Source organism: Acanthaster planci, linkage group LG13 (assembly GCF_054643075.1).
Source record: "Acanthaster planci isolate LZ-2023a linkage group LG13, COTS_SCS, whole genome shotgun sequence".
Taxonomy (NCBI): Eukaryota; Metazoa; Echinodermata; class Asteroidea; order Valvatida; family Acanthasteridae; genus Acanthaster; species Acanthaster planci.
In genome coordinates this window covers 7088004-7106240 of record NC_141789.1, presented here as the reverse complement: position 1 = coordinate 7106240, position 18237 = coordinate 7088004, and the positions used below count along the sequence as shown (strand labels likewise).

The following is an 18237-nucleotide window of genomic DNA, read 5'->3' as shown; positions in this document are numbered from 1 at the left end:
AATCCAGTGCATAAAATCGGGGCAGTGAAAATTGTATAGCGGAGTGGCGCAGGCATACAATTTTCATCAGGGCATCCCACAGCGGGCCCTGCAAAAAAATACTTGTTGCCACGAGTGTATTTTTTACCTTTACCAACTTTTTTTGAAAAAAAGGTTAATACTTGATTTTTCTATCTGTGTGTTAGTTGGTTCGATCTGAATGAAGAAACAGATGCCTTGGTGGATTAATTTTGTCATTTTCTTGTACAGAGATGTACTGTACGTTGACCTGTCAAGAAAGTGGCATCAGTATTCCTGATGACACCGTACAACCCAGATCATTTCGGGGCAGCAGAGATATCTTTTTCACAAAAGGTGGACTGTTAATCCCATTTCATGAGATTTTGTGAATCAGTTTTGCTGAATCAAATCATGCCAGCACTCTTCGTGAACCGACAGCTTGGTAGTGATAGTCATATCTGCACCATGGGTGCACCGATCGATATCGTAAGCATTATTTTATGCTCATTATTGCAAGTTGGACAACTCAGTGTAGTTCGTTGTGCATCGTGATCGGATTTTTAAACATCAGGATCGTGAATTTAATAGGGGTTTTTAACATGTACACCACGATTTTAAAGACATGCCAACATGCATTTAATTGTGGTGAACGGAATGCAGTGACGGTGTGTGAGCTTGCAGCATTTCCCTTCTTCACGTTCACAGATCAGTGACACCACTTAAGGCATTGCGGGCGTGGTTTACCCAATACACGTTTACGCTGTTGGGCCAACCCTTTTTAGTGCGTGTATTGAGGACACCCTGCACGGTATATCGGGAAGGGCTCAAACCTTGCAGATATCTTAGAAGGGAAATGCTTCAGGCAAAAAATGACCTGATGTGATGTTGGCGTCATCTTATGACAAGTCATGTGACATTAAATGTGCACTCTTCAAAGCACTATATCTTGTGAAGTACAGGGCCGATTGGGTTGAACCTTGCTGCTTGTGAACACGGAAGACTTCATTTTCAGTTTGTCAGAATTCTCCATTAATTAATTCCATATTTTATTCCTATTTTTCTATCAGGTCAATTAATGTCAGATATTTTCTATTTCAGTGTCAGTTCCTGTGCCCAATTTATTTGAACTAAACTTTGGCATGTATTATTCACTAGATTTTCTCTTCATGTTTAATTCATCACTTTACTTCTTCAGGTTACACATCAATGAACAGGGCCATGGCTTTCTGTACTTAGGAATTTGGATGTACTACCTTGTCCTTTTGTATTGCAGTGGAGCTTTCTTTTGTAAAGACTTGTCACAGGTTGTGTAGATAAAGAAAATAAGGCTGAAGTTCTGTGGGTGATTTGAATGTGGACAGAGCACAACTGAGTATAAATGTGATGAACAGTGATAGACATTAGAGAACTGAGAGATGCATCATGATGATGAGGTGTGTGGGCTGAGTTGATAGTCCCTATCCCAGTGCCGCGCGAGTTTTGTACTTTGGTTGCGCCATTTGCCACAGCCAGTAGCAGATTTGTCAGGCTGCTTATGAGGCAAAATTGGTTGTCAGGATCATAGTAGCGGCTGATTGACATTCCAAGATTAGAAAACTGAAGAAAACCGTAAGTTTAAATTCAAGTTATTTTGTCATTTATCAGTGCTTTTTGTTGTGATTCTCAAGAAACCGAATGGAGTGATATTTTGAACTTTAACAGCATCAACTAATTTGTTAAAGAGGTGTTCGAAATCAACTTGACGCTAAATTACTGATCGTAGTTGTTTGAGTTCTGACAAGTTTTCTTTGAAATGACTGTTCGAGATTGAGATACAAATTTTTGTTGTTGTACTATACTATTTGGCATTTTGGTGAGTTATTGATTCAATTAGATGGCCTTGAAGATCTGAGCTTGGCTCAAAGACTGGTTGAGTTTCGTTCCTCCTCATGCTCGATGGCTAGTTCTTGAATTCCGATGTAACCGTGGTCACAGCACACTGCAGTGAGGGTTCACATCTAAGTTGCGGAAGTGGTCCCCGCAGATGTACCAGAGTTGATGATCAAGCTAGCAAGGGCAGATTCTTATCAAGGAGAGACGAACTGATATTACGTCGAACTGTATGTCAGATATTTTAAATTTGAGAGCAGACGTACACTTGCGAATTTTGACTGAAAGATCTACTATTACATGTATATGCCTTGAACCTTTCAGGTTATTTGACCAACCTTGTTTTTTTTCTGGAGTTTATACTGACATTTGTTTAGAAGTTTTCTTTTGAATACTTATTTTCCTCGGAGGAACTTCAATTGATAATTCTTTTACTTTGATACTGACATTTGTTTAGAAGTTTTCTTGCGAATACTTATTTTCCTGGGAGGAACTTTGATTGCTAATGCTTTTATTTTGAGGTAGTTTTCAGAGCTAAAGATTTACAGCATTGTATTAAAGAAATTGTAAACTATCAAGTGTATCTCTTTGATGCACTAGTTTGTGAATTGACTGTGAATTCAAAGTTTTCATTCACTCATACCTATACTTAACTGTACATACTTGAATTGCAAATACTGTTTTTCATGCGGGGGTAAATAGACATTCATTTGATTAATGTAATTTAATTCGGAGTTGTAGCTACACTCACTTGAGAGACATCTGGTTGTAAATACAGAATGGTGTATATTTTGTGTTATAGAATCGAGAAATTTTGTGAATAAATTCATATCAAATATTGTAAATAGTACAGATTGGGTTTTTGTTACAATCATTTTTCTGGTCTGCATCCAGTCCTTCTGTTGCAGTGTCCGTAAAGTGACCACACTGCGACACAGTTCATTAAACTGGGTATCTTCCACAGTTGCTTCAAAACCTGAAAATGCGAAAAAGCCCTGTGTTCCGTCCCTGAGACAAACGTATTGAGTTCTAATTTAACCACTTTCTGCCAGGGATTCTGGAACCGGACATGTATGCTTTATATGCGTGGCCGGGGTCTCCAAACTCGGACAAAGGGAACAGGGCCTTGTAACAAAAGACCATACTCAGAACAAAAGACCCGGCTGCTGGGAATTACGGACGTTTTTTCAGTCTCAAAAGTGGAGATAATCCAGCCTTGTTTTGAAACAGTATACCACGGTTTGGGGCATTTAGAGTGAGTGGATTACCACCGGGGACAAAAGCGCTCCACCACCGCAGCGATGAGCCACACAGCACCGCTGCATGCTAATCTGGCCCCTACTGAAAAGAGGTCAGTAGCACACTGAGCCAGGTTCGTGAACTAAAGAAAGTTATACAACACTGCACAATCGGGGCTCTTTTTACAAGGCTGTAGATTTTGTCTGTCAGGCTAGAGTGGACACCAGACAGTCCTTCACATGTTTTTAAGTGTCCAGTAAATGAAGATTTTTAAAGAATTTTGAAAATAGAAAAAAATGATTTTCATGCCGGCCCAGCATCATCAACTTTGAAAAATGCCCCGGCAGGAGGTGGTAAAAGGTATTTCTAGTTTGGATATGTACGTGTACCAATACATGTACTTGGCACATTTTATGTATCTTGTATATAATGTACATTTTGTATGATAATTTATTGATTATTTTATATGGAACTTTTTTTTTCATAACATAGGTGAGAACATAAATATCTGCTGGAGTCCAGATGGCCAGACAATTGCTGTTGGCAACAAGGAAGATCTTGTGACCTTTGTGGATGCCAGAACCCATCGTGTAAAATCTGAGGAACAATTTAAATTTGAAGTCAATGAAATTTCATGGAATAACGAGAATGACTTATTTTTCCTGACTAATGGGCATGGCTGCATAAATGTTTTAAGGTAAACATTGCATTTAGTATTCCTTCTTTTCTTATGTACAGTAATTAAGTTACTGATGAAAAGATGATCATAATTTCCTAATTAACTAAAATAGCATCCATTTCAAATAAGGCCCTTATTTACACGTGTGAAAAACCCCTGACAAAAATAATGTAAATGAAAGCGTTAAGTATGGTTCGTTACATCCCATTGTCCCTCACATTTGCTCTTTATGTTTTTCATAAAGGCTTAATTACTTTGCATATTTGGCATTCCATGTGATTGAAATTGAAATATTTGGTTGTACCAAATTTCCACAAAAGCAGAAACAAAATATACATGTATCTACGTGTACATGTATTTTTTACAAAAAGTAAAAAGGAACAACTTTAAGAAAATTTTCTGTAAGAAAATCTGTCAAACTAAATGACATTCGAATAAATATGATATTGAGACTTAAAATGCATGTGTGGTTCACAATTAAAATCAAATGCCCCAAGTTCTTGATTTTGATGTAATTTTGAGCAGGGATTTCTCCAAAACTAGTGGCAAAATGAACATTGCATATGTAATTTTCTAGCACTACATGTGACTGCGTTTTTGTGTATTTTCTGTCAAAATTCTCTAACATCATCCAAATTCTGTCCATTGTGACATTTGCAACAAGCATGTACTCGTGATGTATGTGTTTTTTATGTAGCCAAAGGTACAGGATACTATTAGCTTTGGTGGCTGAAAGGTATGCTGGTATAGTTGGAGTGATGTAAATTACTATGGAATGGAGAGAGGCAAATCATCTTTTTAAATTATTTTCCGTCAATTTTGTATCACTTTCTTCCCGACTCACGTTCCTTTTTGGGGGCTTTAAATTACATCTGCTGAAAACTATACTAAATGATCATTGTTGTTGATGGAAGTTTGGTTTCAAGTCAAATACTTTGACTTAAAAGTTTAAATGATTTCAACTTCCTTTGATTTGCATGGCTACCCAATCAGATGGAATTTCAGGCTATTCACAGTGAAAGACAGCAAAAGGTGGAAAGGCTTGAGGTAGCACCGTGCAAAATAATATATCCCTGAGTATGTGTGGCTCTGAAAAGAACCTGGAGTATACTCAACATTTCGGACTGCATGCTCAGTCTGTCTTCAGGAGACTGAAGAGATGCTGATAATGAAGCTGTTTGTATATAGGGTGACTGGATGCAGTGGGGTGTGCCGAGGATGCAAGTGGTGGATTCAGCTGGGCGCTCATGCAGGATGGGGTCCAGTAGGTCAGTGAGCTCTGTCAGTTGGGCATGACACATTTGTCATCTGGCAGCATAGGCAAGACGACCTCCGACACTTCTTGGATTACCTTAACGTGCTTCACAGCAGCACCCAGTTCACCATGGAACAAGAAAGAAATGGCAGCATTCCCTTGTTTGATGTTGAGGTGTTCAGAAGTCAAGATGGCCGCCTCACCCGTAAGGTGTACTGCAATCCACTCACACACACAGATACTTCAATAGCTCCTCCTTCCATTACTCAAAAATCAAGTCGTCTGTCTACCGAGCCCTTGTTCGCTGGGCTTACAACATCTGCAATAAGGAACACCTTGCCAAAGAACTGCACCACATCTCCACAGCACTTCAAGGCAACGGCTACAGGCCACAGCAGATTAAGACCCAAGACCAAGATCCCCTCCCGGCCGCAGGGTCCCCTGGACCCAAAAGCCCCTACATGTAGTTCTGTTACTCTTCCCTACCTAGGTTGTACTTCCCACCACATCCAACATATCCTGAGCAAGCATGACATCAAGGTATTCTACACAGCCCCTCTCAATATCCACAGCATGCTGACATCCCACAAGGACTGACAAGATCTGCACCACTGACCAGGGGTGTTCAAGATCCCCTGCCTGTGTGGCAAAGTGTATATTGGCGAGTCTGATGGGGACCTCCCCACCAGACTCAAAGAACACCAAGCCCATGGCAGGAAGGGAGAGTATGAGAATCAGTGATAGGCAAGCAATCCCACTCTGAAGATCACTGCATCAACTAGGACCAAGCCCACCTCATCACCAGCACCAAGCACTGGTACCCAAGATGCATCAGAGAAGCCTTGGAGATCCTCAAGCATGCCACCATTCCCCAAGACATCGGCTTCTCCATCAGTTACATCTCCCAACCTCTGCTCACGTCCCAGTCCAATGGGTCCTCTGTACCCAAGGACCCCCCACCCTGCCTATGGGTCTCCTATACCCCTAGCCACCTCACCTCACCCCAACCTATGCCCAGCTGACAAGCCTCACTGACCTGCTGGGCCCCGTCCTGCATAAGCACCCAGCTGAATCCACCACTAGCATCCTTGTCACTCCCCACTGCATCCAGTCACCTTATATAAACAGCTTCACCATCAGCATCTTAAGTCTCCTGACGACTGACTGGAGATTTCTTGGGCTAACTTGATGTCTGAGCAGTTATTTTCCCCCTTTGAAGTATTAATTTGGGAGAAAAAATTGGTTGTGGTTTAGGCCATTCTGGCAAAGGTTGATTTAACCCTACCAATACTAACTCTTTTTGTAAGGAATTTAGGTTTTATTTAGAGGATGGGTTCAGAGTACCCTGCATATACTGACAAACCTTAATTTTGTAACATTTATGTATATTTCTGTACAACATTTAATGATCTTTTTTAACCGATGGTACTCATCTTATTAATTTCCATTTATGAGTACCATTTAGGACGAAGGTCTACATGCAGTTGGTGATGTCCATGAGTGCTGCGCATGCTTTAATTTCCTCAAATGTTTTTACGAACTTACACTCATCGCCACCCCAGGGGGAACCCTGCCCCCTCCCATGGGCAGAATTCACCCCATTTTTCTGAGACCCGGGGACTGAGATCCCCCAGGCCAGGAGCTGGGCCATGGTAAGCCCACCATGATGGCTGGTATTTATGAGACAGCTGATATAGAAGTTCCAAGGCAGTAAACTTTAAGGTCAATGGCACCCTAGTGTAGATTTGCCTTTCTAGCCTTCAGGATGAGCCCCAGTTTCCAGCTCCATGTCCAAGGCCCCCAACACGCCCAATGTGCGTGGTCAAACGGAGACAGTCCACAGGTTCCAAGCAGGCAAAGATCCCCCAGCTAGCCCCACTTCAGAACCCAACCCACTCACTAGCCTGCCTGTTTCTGGCCTGCCGGTTGGGGACTCAAAGCAGCCCATGGCTTCCCTGAATTTTTTGTTGCTTGGGGTTCCATTGTGTATCTGAAGCTGCCTTGGAAGAACAGCACAGTCACCAGGCCAAGAAAGGGTAGTCTTTGGCATTCGAGTTATCCTCAGACTGATCCTTACTCCGGGCCTAATGCCACAAACATTCGAGATCGATGAATCCTGTTGATTTCTCCCAGGCTTTCCTGGCATTCTCAGCATCCATCTGAGAGTGGGCTTCCCCGAGGGACAACTCACCCATTTGCGTAACAGATCACTCAACATGGGTCATCCAGCCCAGCAAGATGGGACCCTTCTTGACGTACACCAACTTGACCTTAGTGTTGCCCTATCGACCCACACCAATCTTCCATGCGCACAATGTGGCCCGGCCATGGGACAACTTGTCCCAAGTGTCACCCCATGGGCCCCACATGCCTGTCCAGGCCCACAGCACTTGCTGCAAGCTTTGACTTGCCTTCCTGATTCAACCCCAAGTGGTTTCTATTCACCCATCTGCATTTTCCTTTTCACTTGGATGAAAATTAGGCCCGGAGTGGCCGACCACCACCAGCCAAAGGGCCCTGATTTACAGGCTAGGACAAACAAAGATAAACAGCTCATGGACGGAAGCTCATCCGGCTTGTCCCAAAATCTGTTTGCTGACTCTACCAAACACCAGCTGGAGAACGTCCTCAAGAAAGCTGACTGGGCCTCCAGATTTGACATTTGTGCCACGTCCTTCATGCTCCTGCTGTCTGAATATCTTGTCAAGGGCTGCAAATAGTGTGCTTGCATTCCTGCTGACATACTTTTTTGTGGTCTTCACTTTCTCGATGACTGTCCACCTGACTCTTGAGCATTTCACATTCATCCTGACACTTGTGACTTCCCGTCACTGGAGTTATATTTAGACGCTCTCTTCCTCCTGTCCTAAAGAGCTATAAACCATCTTAAAGCTCTCCCCTACTGCCTGATGGGCCAGTCAAACAAGCCACTTGCCTCCCAGTTCACAGGAGATTGGCATTGCTGACTTTCCACAGCCTTGGCCACCCCACACTTCCAGAGCCATGGGCAACCACCTTCACTTTTTCCTAGGGTCCTGGTACCAGATTGTCTGCAACCGGTGGGTGCTCCAAACAAATAAAGTTTGGCTACATTTGGCTATACATTCATCTGTCCCAAATGCTTTCACATGGACCCACTGTGTGCAGTTATGGACCCACTGTGTGCAGTCATCCACACAATCCAGACACCTTAGGTGGTACTTTAACAAGTGAGCACTAATTAGGGTAGTTGTGACAAGCCTCTTCATCACATCTTTCCCCCCTCATGACCCAGATTCATGAAAAACAACTGCATGGTGCCATCCAATCTGCAATCAGAACTGGCTGACTTAGCAGAGTGGGACTCCATAGTTAGAGTGCACAATGTCAACTTAATTTTTGAACTCGTAGGGATGAATTGTGCCCTCTAGGGAAATATGCAGAGGTAGTGGTTCTCTATTCAGTAGTAGACCCTTCCCACATGTCTTTTTGGGGGATTACAGGCACGTGTTTGAACTGAACAGTGATCCTTTTAAGAAGATGTAATAGAGCTCTAGAAAGTGCTCTCTTTTGATGTGTCAGGTAACAATGGGAAAAAATTCTCTCATGTAGCTACGCCCCCCATTCCTAGACAAGGATTGTGCAATTACATCGATTTCTGGTGGATTCCCTTAGCAGGGCATCCATTCAGTATGCCCATCACCCCCGTCCCCATTTCCTGAAAGCTAGGTCTGTCCCTGCTCCAATAAAAGTGGCAGCTGTGGCACCCCATGCTCTCAGACCATACAGTCCAAACCACTTGGGATCTACATGTACTTTAACTGAAACTAGGGTACTCTACAATGTGTCAAAGCATCTTGAATACGAAAGTTGTATTTATTTTCTGATTTGATGTAGTTCATTGGTCTAACCTTTGTTGGTGTCATCATGTGAAAGACCTGTTAAAGTGAGATTTTGTTCAATATGGCAACAGGACAGTTGGGTGTGTTTGTTGCCAGATTAAGGACCATTGCTCCCTGTCTGAATATATCTGCCTTGCTCTTTGTAACGAATACACCCGTGTTGCAAATTTGCCCTCATCCTGACCGTTCACGACAATTGCTTAAGTATGCCGATACTGTTTGTTCTGCTGCATTTTGTCACGCAGGAATTGAATAGCGTGATTATGACATACAATTCTGTCTAAGACAAACACAGATAGGTAAGCATAGATGCTGAAGTGTGGTTCACATTGGTAGTTGCCCCTGTAGCCACTTCGAGCAATTTTTGTGCCTTCTATAACAAGAGGACTCCACAGCGCGCCATTAGCACAGATCGAAATGTCATGTTCTAGTTTGATGAGAACACCGGCATCTGCTTTGACTTCAACCGTGTTCGCTGCATCAGAGCTTGATGTCACCTTGCTTACAAGTGCGCGGCTTGCATGTCCAGCCAATGAGTGCCATACCTCTAATTGCGTTACAGTCTGAAAGTCATTCCCCCCACAATCAAATACCAACACCGGTCAAAATGCTTCCCTTTCTTAATTCTTATCCCAACAGACAGGATGCCAATTTCTCAATAAATGTTTCTTACGCGTTTTCGGCTTGGTTATAATAATGTAATAATAATTATAACATTTGTAATGTGCTTTCCACAGTGTTTCAAAGCGCCATTATTATCCCTGCACATTGGGCTCACACATCATAATTCTGAACATTCCTGAGACCATGCATCTCAGCTTTCTGGGAGTATATTAGCAAGTGCTGCCATTTCGGTGCAAACGGCTAAACATAACCGTGTCTGCCCTCACAGGTACCCATTTACTCCTGGGTGGAGAGGGGTATGTAGGAGTAAAGTGACTTGCCCAGGATCACAAAATGCTGCCACCAGCTGGATTCGAACCCCTGACCCTATCGTCAGAAGCTACAAACCCTAACCGCTAGGCCACATGCCTCCACATGCCTCCTCCTTATGAAAGTCCAAGAATTGGTTCTACTGCCCGAAACTTGGTCTTGGCATGTGAACATTCCACTATTTTGCAGCCAAATTTGATAAGGAATCACAGTTGGGCCGGATTGCTGGCCCCTTTTCTAGTCCCCCCTTTCCAACTTTACATTGCTCACTTATCGGTTTGGTGCCCAAGCAAGTACCTTTTTGCCATATTGACCCAGTAAATATGGTGGTTTCCTACATGAGTTTCAGTCGTGCTGGTTTCCAAGTTAGATATGGGGGCCTAGTTGGCCAAATCTGATTTTAAATCGGCTTCCGTTTTCTCCCTGTTCACCTTAACCACTTCGTGCCGGGGCATTTTCCAATGTTGATGATGCTGGGCCGGCATGACTGTCCTTTTTTCCGTTTTCAAAATCCTTCAAAAATTCATCATTTCATTTAACGGTCGTTTATAGCCACACGAAGTAATCTTCAGGCACTACTCTTAAGTTGATAGGTGACCTTCATTGACGCCCGAGTATTTCAGCCAGGCCTACAGCCTTGTAAACAGAGACCAGATTGTGCGGTGTTATACAACTGTCTTTTGTTCACGAACCTGGCTCAGTGCACTGCTGACCTCTTTTCAATAGGGGCCAGATTAGCGTGCAGTGGTCCTGTGTGGCTCATCGCTGTGGTGGTGGAGACTTTTGTCCCAGGTGGTGATCCACTCGCTCTCAATGCCCCAAACCCTGGTATACGGTTTCAAAATAACGCTGGATTATCACCACTTTTGAGAGGGAAAAATGCCGGTAATGCCCAGCAGCCTGGTCTTTTGTTCGGAGGACGGTCTTTTGTTACAGGGCCCTGTTTCCTTTGTCCGAGGTCGGAGACCCCAGCCGCACATATAAACCATACGGCTCCGATTTCGGAGTCCCCGGCTGGTAGTGGTTAATGGGCTATTAATTGATGCGGTTACACTGTTTACCAGTGTGCTTGGCAGTTGTTTCGATGGTTTGTTGTATGCCATGAATTACTGAATACCTCATCGGACCCGACATTATCGCAGATATCTCTCCCGAGTTTGTCACTATGGCGTTCCATAGCCTCAATGATACGCTGATTACAGGCTTGGAACAGTTCAAGCGGGTTTCTCATTGAGCCGCTGCGGCCCGCCGTGAGCCTTTCATTGACACTATGAATATTCCATACGAGTTGGTGAAATCAGCTCTTCAAAAACTGCCTCTTTTGGCAAAGGACCTTTTCACAGGCCAGTATGTTGGCCTTCAGAAGAGTAAGGTTGAGCGTCTTGACAGCACCCGGAAGATATCCTTCCGCCAGCCAGCTGAACCTCGACGTGGTGTGGTACGAACGACGTTCCAGGGACCACCTCATCCGGTCTACCCTCCACTGGCCCACCACCGACACCCACAGACCATACAACATCGCCAGCCTCTTTCTTCCAGTGAAGGACGACCACGCTCGATTCCTTTCAGTGCTCCAAGACCTCAGTTTGGTATGACCCGGTGCCCCCAGCAATATGCTGGGGGCTGGCGCCAATGACTACTCCGTTTCTCCTGCGGCCCTCAATGTCAAACTTGTTGGCAGCCTCTTGCTTGATTTTGCAGGGTTGGGGGGAGAAAGTCCTTTGGGCGAATGGGTGTTCGCTTCACTTACCAACAGCTATCATCTGGAATTTACGAGTCCCCTTCCATCTGATGCATCTTTCGGGCAGACTCCAGTTCCTAAAGATCAATCCCAGTGACAGGCTCTGGAGTCGGAGATCTCAGCGCTGCTACAGAAGCGTGCCATTGTTCTGGTGCAGCCAGGGGGAATCACCAGAGCTTCATGTTGATGTTCTTTCTGTTCCCAAAGAAGGAATCAGGGAAGTGGAGTCTGATTCTGAACTTAAAGCCACTCAACATTTACATAAGACTGAAAAAGTTCAGAATGGAGACGCTGTGCACCGTCCTTGGATCACTTCCCGTTCCGGCTTGGGCGTCATCTATCGACTTACAGGACGCCTACCTCCATATTCCCATTCATGTACAAGATGGCCTGCTCCTTCGATTCTCATATCGTCACCTGGTCTACAAGTTCCATTCCCTGCCTTTCGGCCTGTCCACCGCTCCCAGAGTCTTTACAGGGGTGGTTCCGAGCAGTGGCAGCCCTCCTACGATGCTCAGACGTGCTCATATTTGAGTACCTTGACGACTGGTTGATAGTCAAACCCTCCAAAGTCGAGGCTGCCTTGGTGACCAAGATAACATACAACCTTACATCTTGCCTGGGTTTCTTAATCAACCACAGGAAGTCCAGACTTACCCCGTCACAAACACCGACTTTCCTTGAGGCAGTTCTCGACTTGAACCGTGGCATTGTTACTCCCACTGACAAACACCTTGACAATCTCATGCAGTGCGTCGCTCTGTTCAGGGGACAATGCCAAACAAATGACCGGGCATGGCTTCACTTTAATTACTCGGTCTGATGGCCAGCCTTATTGACCTCATCCTGTGGTGCCGGCTTTATATGCGGCCTCTACAGCTCCACCTTCTATCTTACTTCAGGCCAAGCAGTGATTCCCTCAATTGCCAGGTTCCTCTATCGGGCCTGAATTACTGTCACCTGTCTTGGTGGTCAGCCAGGGCCAACCTCATTGCTGGTCTTCCCTTTGTTCTACCTTAACATGAGATGGTTATCACCACCGACACTTCCAATCTTGGTTGGGGTGCCAGTCTCCAGTCACATCAGATTTCTGGCCGATGGGACTCGGAAATCCAACGTTTTGGTGTTTTTCTCCCCAAATCCGATTTTTTTACATTTCCCCCTTCAGTGTTTTCAACATTGACAAAATTAAATAAAGAAGAAAAGACTGGAAGCAGATCTATGATGCGCACGTATCCTGCGCTGCACAGCTGGGTATTTAATCTTGTGTGCAGTCGTCAGTAGAGTGCTTACGTCAGTCATATTGTGGTGCGAAATACGAAGGACATTGTTGAGTGGCGTCGTCAGTGACTAGAAATAATAAACAAATGTTGACCTTTAACGCATGTAAATTCCTTGTCATGGACAGCTCGATGCATGCACATGCAACATGCTCGATGCATGAACGTACACAACGAACGTACATTGTACATTGGATGATCAACACTCGGATCGATTTAATGTTCGAGGGCCAACAAAATGCAGCATCTATCATCTTCATGATATTGAAAGAGATGTCAAGGACAAATTTCAGTGGAGATGGCTGGAAGAAAAGGATAACAGTGGTGATTTCTCGTTTGCGAGGTAGGCCTAGGCCTACCAACTACCATCATGACTATAACCAGACCCATGTATTAATACGTATAAAACCGACACCGTGCAATTTTCCAATTTGTTTTGGCATAGGCTAGTGGCATCTCTGCTATTAGTGATTGAAATTTTAGCAATGGAAGTGATGAACTACGAAATAATGCGTATGTATCGGTAATCTGGTAGGTATGCAGTAGTAGACTCAACCCACGTTAGGTAGGAAGAGATTACCAGTTAATTTCGGAATCAGTGCGCAGGTACTTATGGAATGAGATATCCAGGAGTTGGGTAAAATGTAATGAAACTTTGATACATGACACCGTGTATTTTAACTATTTGTTGATATTGTTCCATTGGGCATAATGACTGGGAACATTATACTATGAAACTGTGACTTTTAATTTGGGGTACTGTTCCTTGTTTGGGGGCTTAACGACCAGGAACATGCTATGCTATGGATTTGTGTTTTAAGATTGGTACGACTGTTCCACGAAGGGCATAACGACCGAGAACTTGCTATGCTTTGATATCTTGAAATTTTATGTGTACATGTACTGCTGTTCTTCGGGGTCACACCGACCGGGAACAACTCATATTGTCTGACTCACCAATAAAACTGCTCTGGCCATCAGTTACAAATTGAACCTCTATATAGTACTATAGATGAGTGTCTTAGTCTTTCATGCATGCTGTCTGTGTATGTGGCGATAAATGTATAAAATAATGTAAAATGTCATTGGGATCAGCAGGTAATGATGTTACCTTCTTATTTCACACCACTGTTGCCATGTGGGGAAGGTGTTTTGATATTTCTTGTGTGTTTGAAGCCAACATTGAGGTGTATTCATCTTCCCGATCTCTTTCGTCTAAAGAAGAAAAATAACATCTGCTGCTCTATTATTCGATATTTACATGGAATTGTTAAAATTTTTCAGTGCAACTAGCCACATACAGCTTACTTGCCATATGGCTTGTGCCTTGTGGCAAATTTGCCATGCGTCTTTCACTGCCATTCGGCTCCATTTGCCACCCAGCGATATGAGGAAAGTTGAAGTCCATCTCAATATTACTGTGTGTGCTCACCTGCTTAGGTTATAAGTCACATGCAAAGTACTCTTAATTCAAACAGGTAGGACCCGACTAATGATTTTGAAATCTGTCATGCACGTAAATGTTAGAGGGGTCTGAGAATTTGTTTTGAATTGTGATTAGAGAATAGTAACAGCCAAAAGGAAGCTGATGGTCAACAGGGGATTACCAGTGTTCCTTGTACCTGACAACAAACCAAATGTCTGAAAGCATCACGTGCTATGTGAGTGGGTAGTACTAACCTGTTATTCTCACCATGCCAATTGCATGAGAATGCATCTACTTGTGCCAGGTACTGAATAGTTGGAATTGAATCTTAGCAATTTTGTGTTTCAGCTGAAAACCAATCCATTGTATGGGGTCCCCATATATCATCTACAAACTGAAAGAATTCTTGTGCAACCCCCCAAATCATCCAAATCTACTTATTGGCTGATCTCGTCAGCGTGCTGATTAAATTCTGTAGGTGTCCGCTGTACATCTACTTGGATACTATGGTGTCTACTACCACTGGGCGATTAGCGAATTTTGCTAATCGATAACTCATAACACACGAACTAATCCCGATTAATCACAAGTAGTGGCAAAAATTCCGAGACGCGGTGCCAACACGTGAATATAGTGCTTTCATCAGTTTCATTGCAGAAATTCTGCACAAGTATAATGCACACTATGCAGCAGCAAGTGCCCGGGCAAATTTGTTTTGTGTTTCTGCTTTTATGTTATTTCATTAATTCTGAAATCTGGAAAGCTAGTGGCAGTATTCTCCGTAGCTGCTGTAAAATTATCACAATTACATACGGGTTATTCTAGGAAAGTTTTGGCTCAGATTCCATTCTGAACGTGTGCAGGACAATTTTAACCCCTTGACGGCAGGATATTTTCACCGCATCCTGCCAGGCTGCCTTTTTTCCCCCCCAATTTTGCTAACGGGGACCGCAGACATGTAGCAAGGTCACCAGGCCTTATCTGCCAAGTTTGCTGGGTTGCACACTGCACAAAGCCCAGCTCTGTGTGGCCATGATTCATGCTGGGGTATTTGGATCCCATAAAACATAATAACCAGGCACCCAGCACTTGCCTTACCCAAGCGACAACACTAACTACCCAATGACAATTGGCCATAGCCAAGTTCACAAGGTCTAGGCTTGCTACAGGTGGGCACCGTGGCTCATGTTCCCGCTCCTCAGTAGTCCATGCATGCCCAGCAGCAATGCCCAGCCTCCACTTGTACATAGAATGTGCTTCACAAGTTTTTATTTCATCAAATAACCAGTCAATATTACCCGTAAAATTACCAATTTTTCATCTTGCACTATGTACGCACATAATTTTCTTGCATATTTTTAATGTTTTTTGGCAATTTATATTCAAACTCCCTTTCTGAATGTAATTATATATCTTACACAGCCCCCTTCTAACTAAACTTGCAACCATCCCATGAAAATTATCGTCCCAAATAATCTTTCCCATAATTATTAAATAAATAGACACAAGAAAAACACGACGACTTCTCACTTTTCTCCTTCTCTTGACGACTTGTCATTTCTTATTTTTTCACTTCTCTTCTCACTTACATGTATTTGCAATAATTCAAACTGAATTTTAGAAATAAAATGACTTTCTTTTAAAAATCTTAGGGAAAAAAGGAAAGAAAAAATAGAGCAGTTGCATTACACGATGTCTTGGAATACAGGTAATTGATTAAGTATAACAAACCTTGAAGGAGTTGCCCCAAAATTTCATGTACTATTTCATTTACTACATCTGGGAATACAGGAAACATGGCATAAATAAGCAAATGATTCAAGTGTGATAAACCTTGAAACAAGGAGCAGGGCAGAGTGCTACTTCACAAATTTCACACATAAATCTAGTCTCTTTTCTTTTACCGTTTCTGTAACAAACATCATACCGTCTGTATGATCTAGCTCATGTCCAGTTGGGGGAATTTCTACAACAAAATGTCTTCCTATCAGTCTACCTGGACCAGGAAGACGGGATGGTCTACCTCTGGATTGATACACTGGCAAATTTGGTGCATGCAACTCTAAAATTTCACTCACCAACATGTGTCTAAATGTCAAAAAACTGTCGGTGCCACCAATTTCCTCATACACAAGATAAGAGTTCACAAGTGCAACATGAAGCAAAAATAAGAACCCTTTCTTATACCATTTGATTGATTTTCTTACTGAATGGTGCGACGATGCCAGCTGGTCTGCAATGTCCACACCCTTCATCCCGTCATTGTAGTTGAGTACACACCTTAGTTTTCCCAAAGCGATGCCGTTGCGGTTCCCCTTTCCGGTGTTGGCCATCTTGGCTGTAGGCATCGTGGACAGCATACGGACATCCTTTTTGTCTTGCCAGACCAAGGCGAGCAAGCCCTGGTTGCAAGAGTGGTAAACAATATCACTTCTCTCGAGTTTCAAGGGGCACTAGTCCTTGGGCAAGTCTGGACGACATTCGTCTTGTGGTCGTTTAGTCTCAGGTACAGTTTAGGGTTGCTGAATCAGTTGTCCAGGAAAATGGTGTACCCTTTGCCAAGAAGATCGCCGTTCAAGTCAAGTACGTTTTTCGTACTTGCCAGTTAAATAGTCTGGTCATGACCGGTGTAAACCTTGAAGTTCCAGGTGTATCCAGCGGCAACTCCCGTGCTCTGGCAGACTCGATACACCTTGATGCCAAACCTCGCACGCTTCTTGGGGTTGTACTGTTTGAACTTCTGTCTCCCTTTGAATTTCCAAAGGGACTCGTCGGTAGTAATGTTGCTAGACGGAATGTAGACGGACTTGAACTTCCCTGTCAGTTCGTCTATCACTGGGTGGAGCTTGTAGAGTCGATCGTTTGTATCTGCACGGCTGTTATCGACGAAATGCAGATGGGACAGCAAGTCCATAAATCTGTCACGGGGCATGGTATTAGGGAAAAACGGAGTCTCAAGTATTGAGTCTCTCATCCAGTAGGACTTCAAGTCGGGTTTCGGCATCAGTCCCATGACGACCATCATGGACAGGAACACTGACATCTTGTCTGGTGTTGTGTCAAATCAGCTTCTCATGTGACTTAGACTTGCTGCTTGACTTTTCGGGTGTTCAGCGGCATAGTGGTTGGTCTCGTTGGCAATGTGCAACGTCAACTCTGGGGTGAAGAACTGCTCGAAGATTTCGACTGTTCTCGTCCAGTTTTTGCACTTGAACATCCTCTGTGCCTTGAAAGCCGTGTCGGCGGGGAAAGTTGTCATCAGCCATCCATTGAATGGAGGAAGTCTTGACCTTCTTCTTGGCGGGCCTCACTAATGGTGGTTCCCCATTAGAATTGCTGTCACTAGTTTCAATTTCTGAACTATATTCAAATTCTGACGTGAAATCTGAACCACTAGTCGCCGTCAGAGTTTCCTCTTCACTGGAAGACATTGTGTAACGCAACTGAAGCGCCGGGGAGTGGCCAGGAAAATATATACCAAGCGCTACAGAAAACACTCCTTTTTGGACAAAAAAAAAAATAAAGCCCTGACAGCAGAGTCAACGACTCTCCACGGAGATTACCCAGGGTATTCAATCAAAGACAAAGGGGGTGTTCTGATGAATAAAATCCAATTTACTGGGTATCGTGGGGTCGACCAACTCTCCTTGTTGCCCCAGATTTCCATTCATTGCAAAGCTCCCAGTAACTACACGTGTACACTAATTAAAAAGTTGCAGGTGTGGTATGCGGCTACCACAGACATCCGGAAATTAGACTTTTCTCCAGGTGCGGCATCTGCTGTCATCCATCGCGAAGGGGTAATAAATCTTTGTTGTGGAGGCTCTAATACAGACTGCAGATTCCTTCCGTTTTAAAATAAAAAAGCTGCTAGCTTGTCTGAAACTGTTTGAATAAAATAGTTCTTGCCTTTAAACGTGGGAAAAATTCTGAT

The 18237-nt window shown here is 43.7% G+C and overlaps 1 protein-coding gene across 2 annotated transcripts in view; it reads left to right on the top strand.

Annotated features, from left to right (window-relative positions):
- Window positions 1-18237, top strand: part of thoc3 (THO complex 3) — a 110106-nt gene that overhangs the window by 42434 nt on the left and 49435 nt on the right. For both annotated transcript variants that reach the window (XR_015427517.1, XM_022253890.2), the window contains exon 3: window positions 3601-3805. Coding sequence is in view for 1 of the 2 variants with exons in the window: in XM_022253890.2 (XP_022109582.2) it covers window positions 3601-3805 (205 nt within the window). In the remaining variant the exon portion in view is untranslated. The remainder of the gene's footprint in view (window positions 1-3600; window positions 3806-18237) is intronic.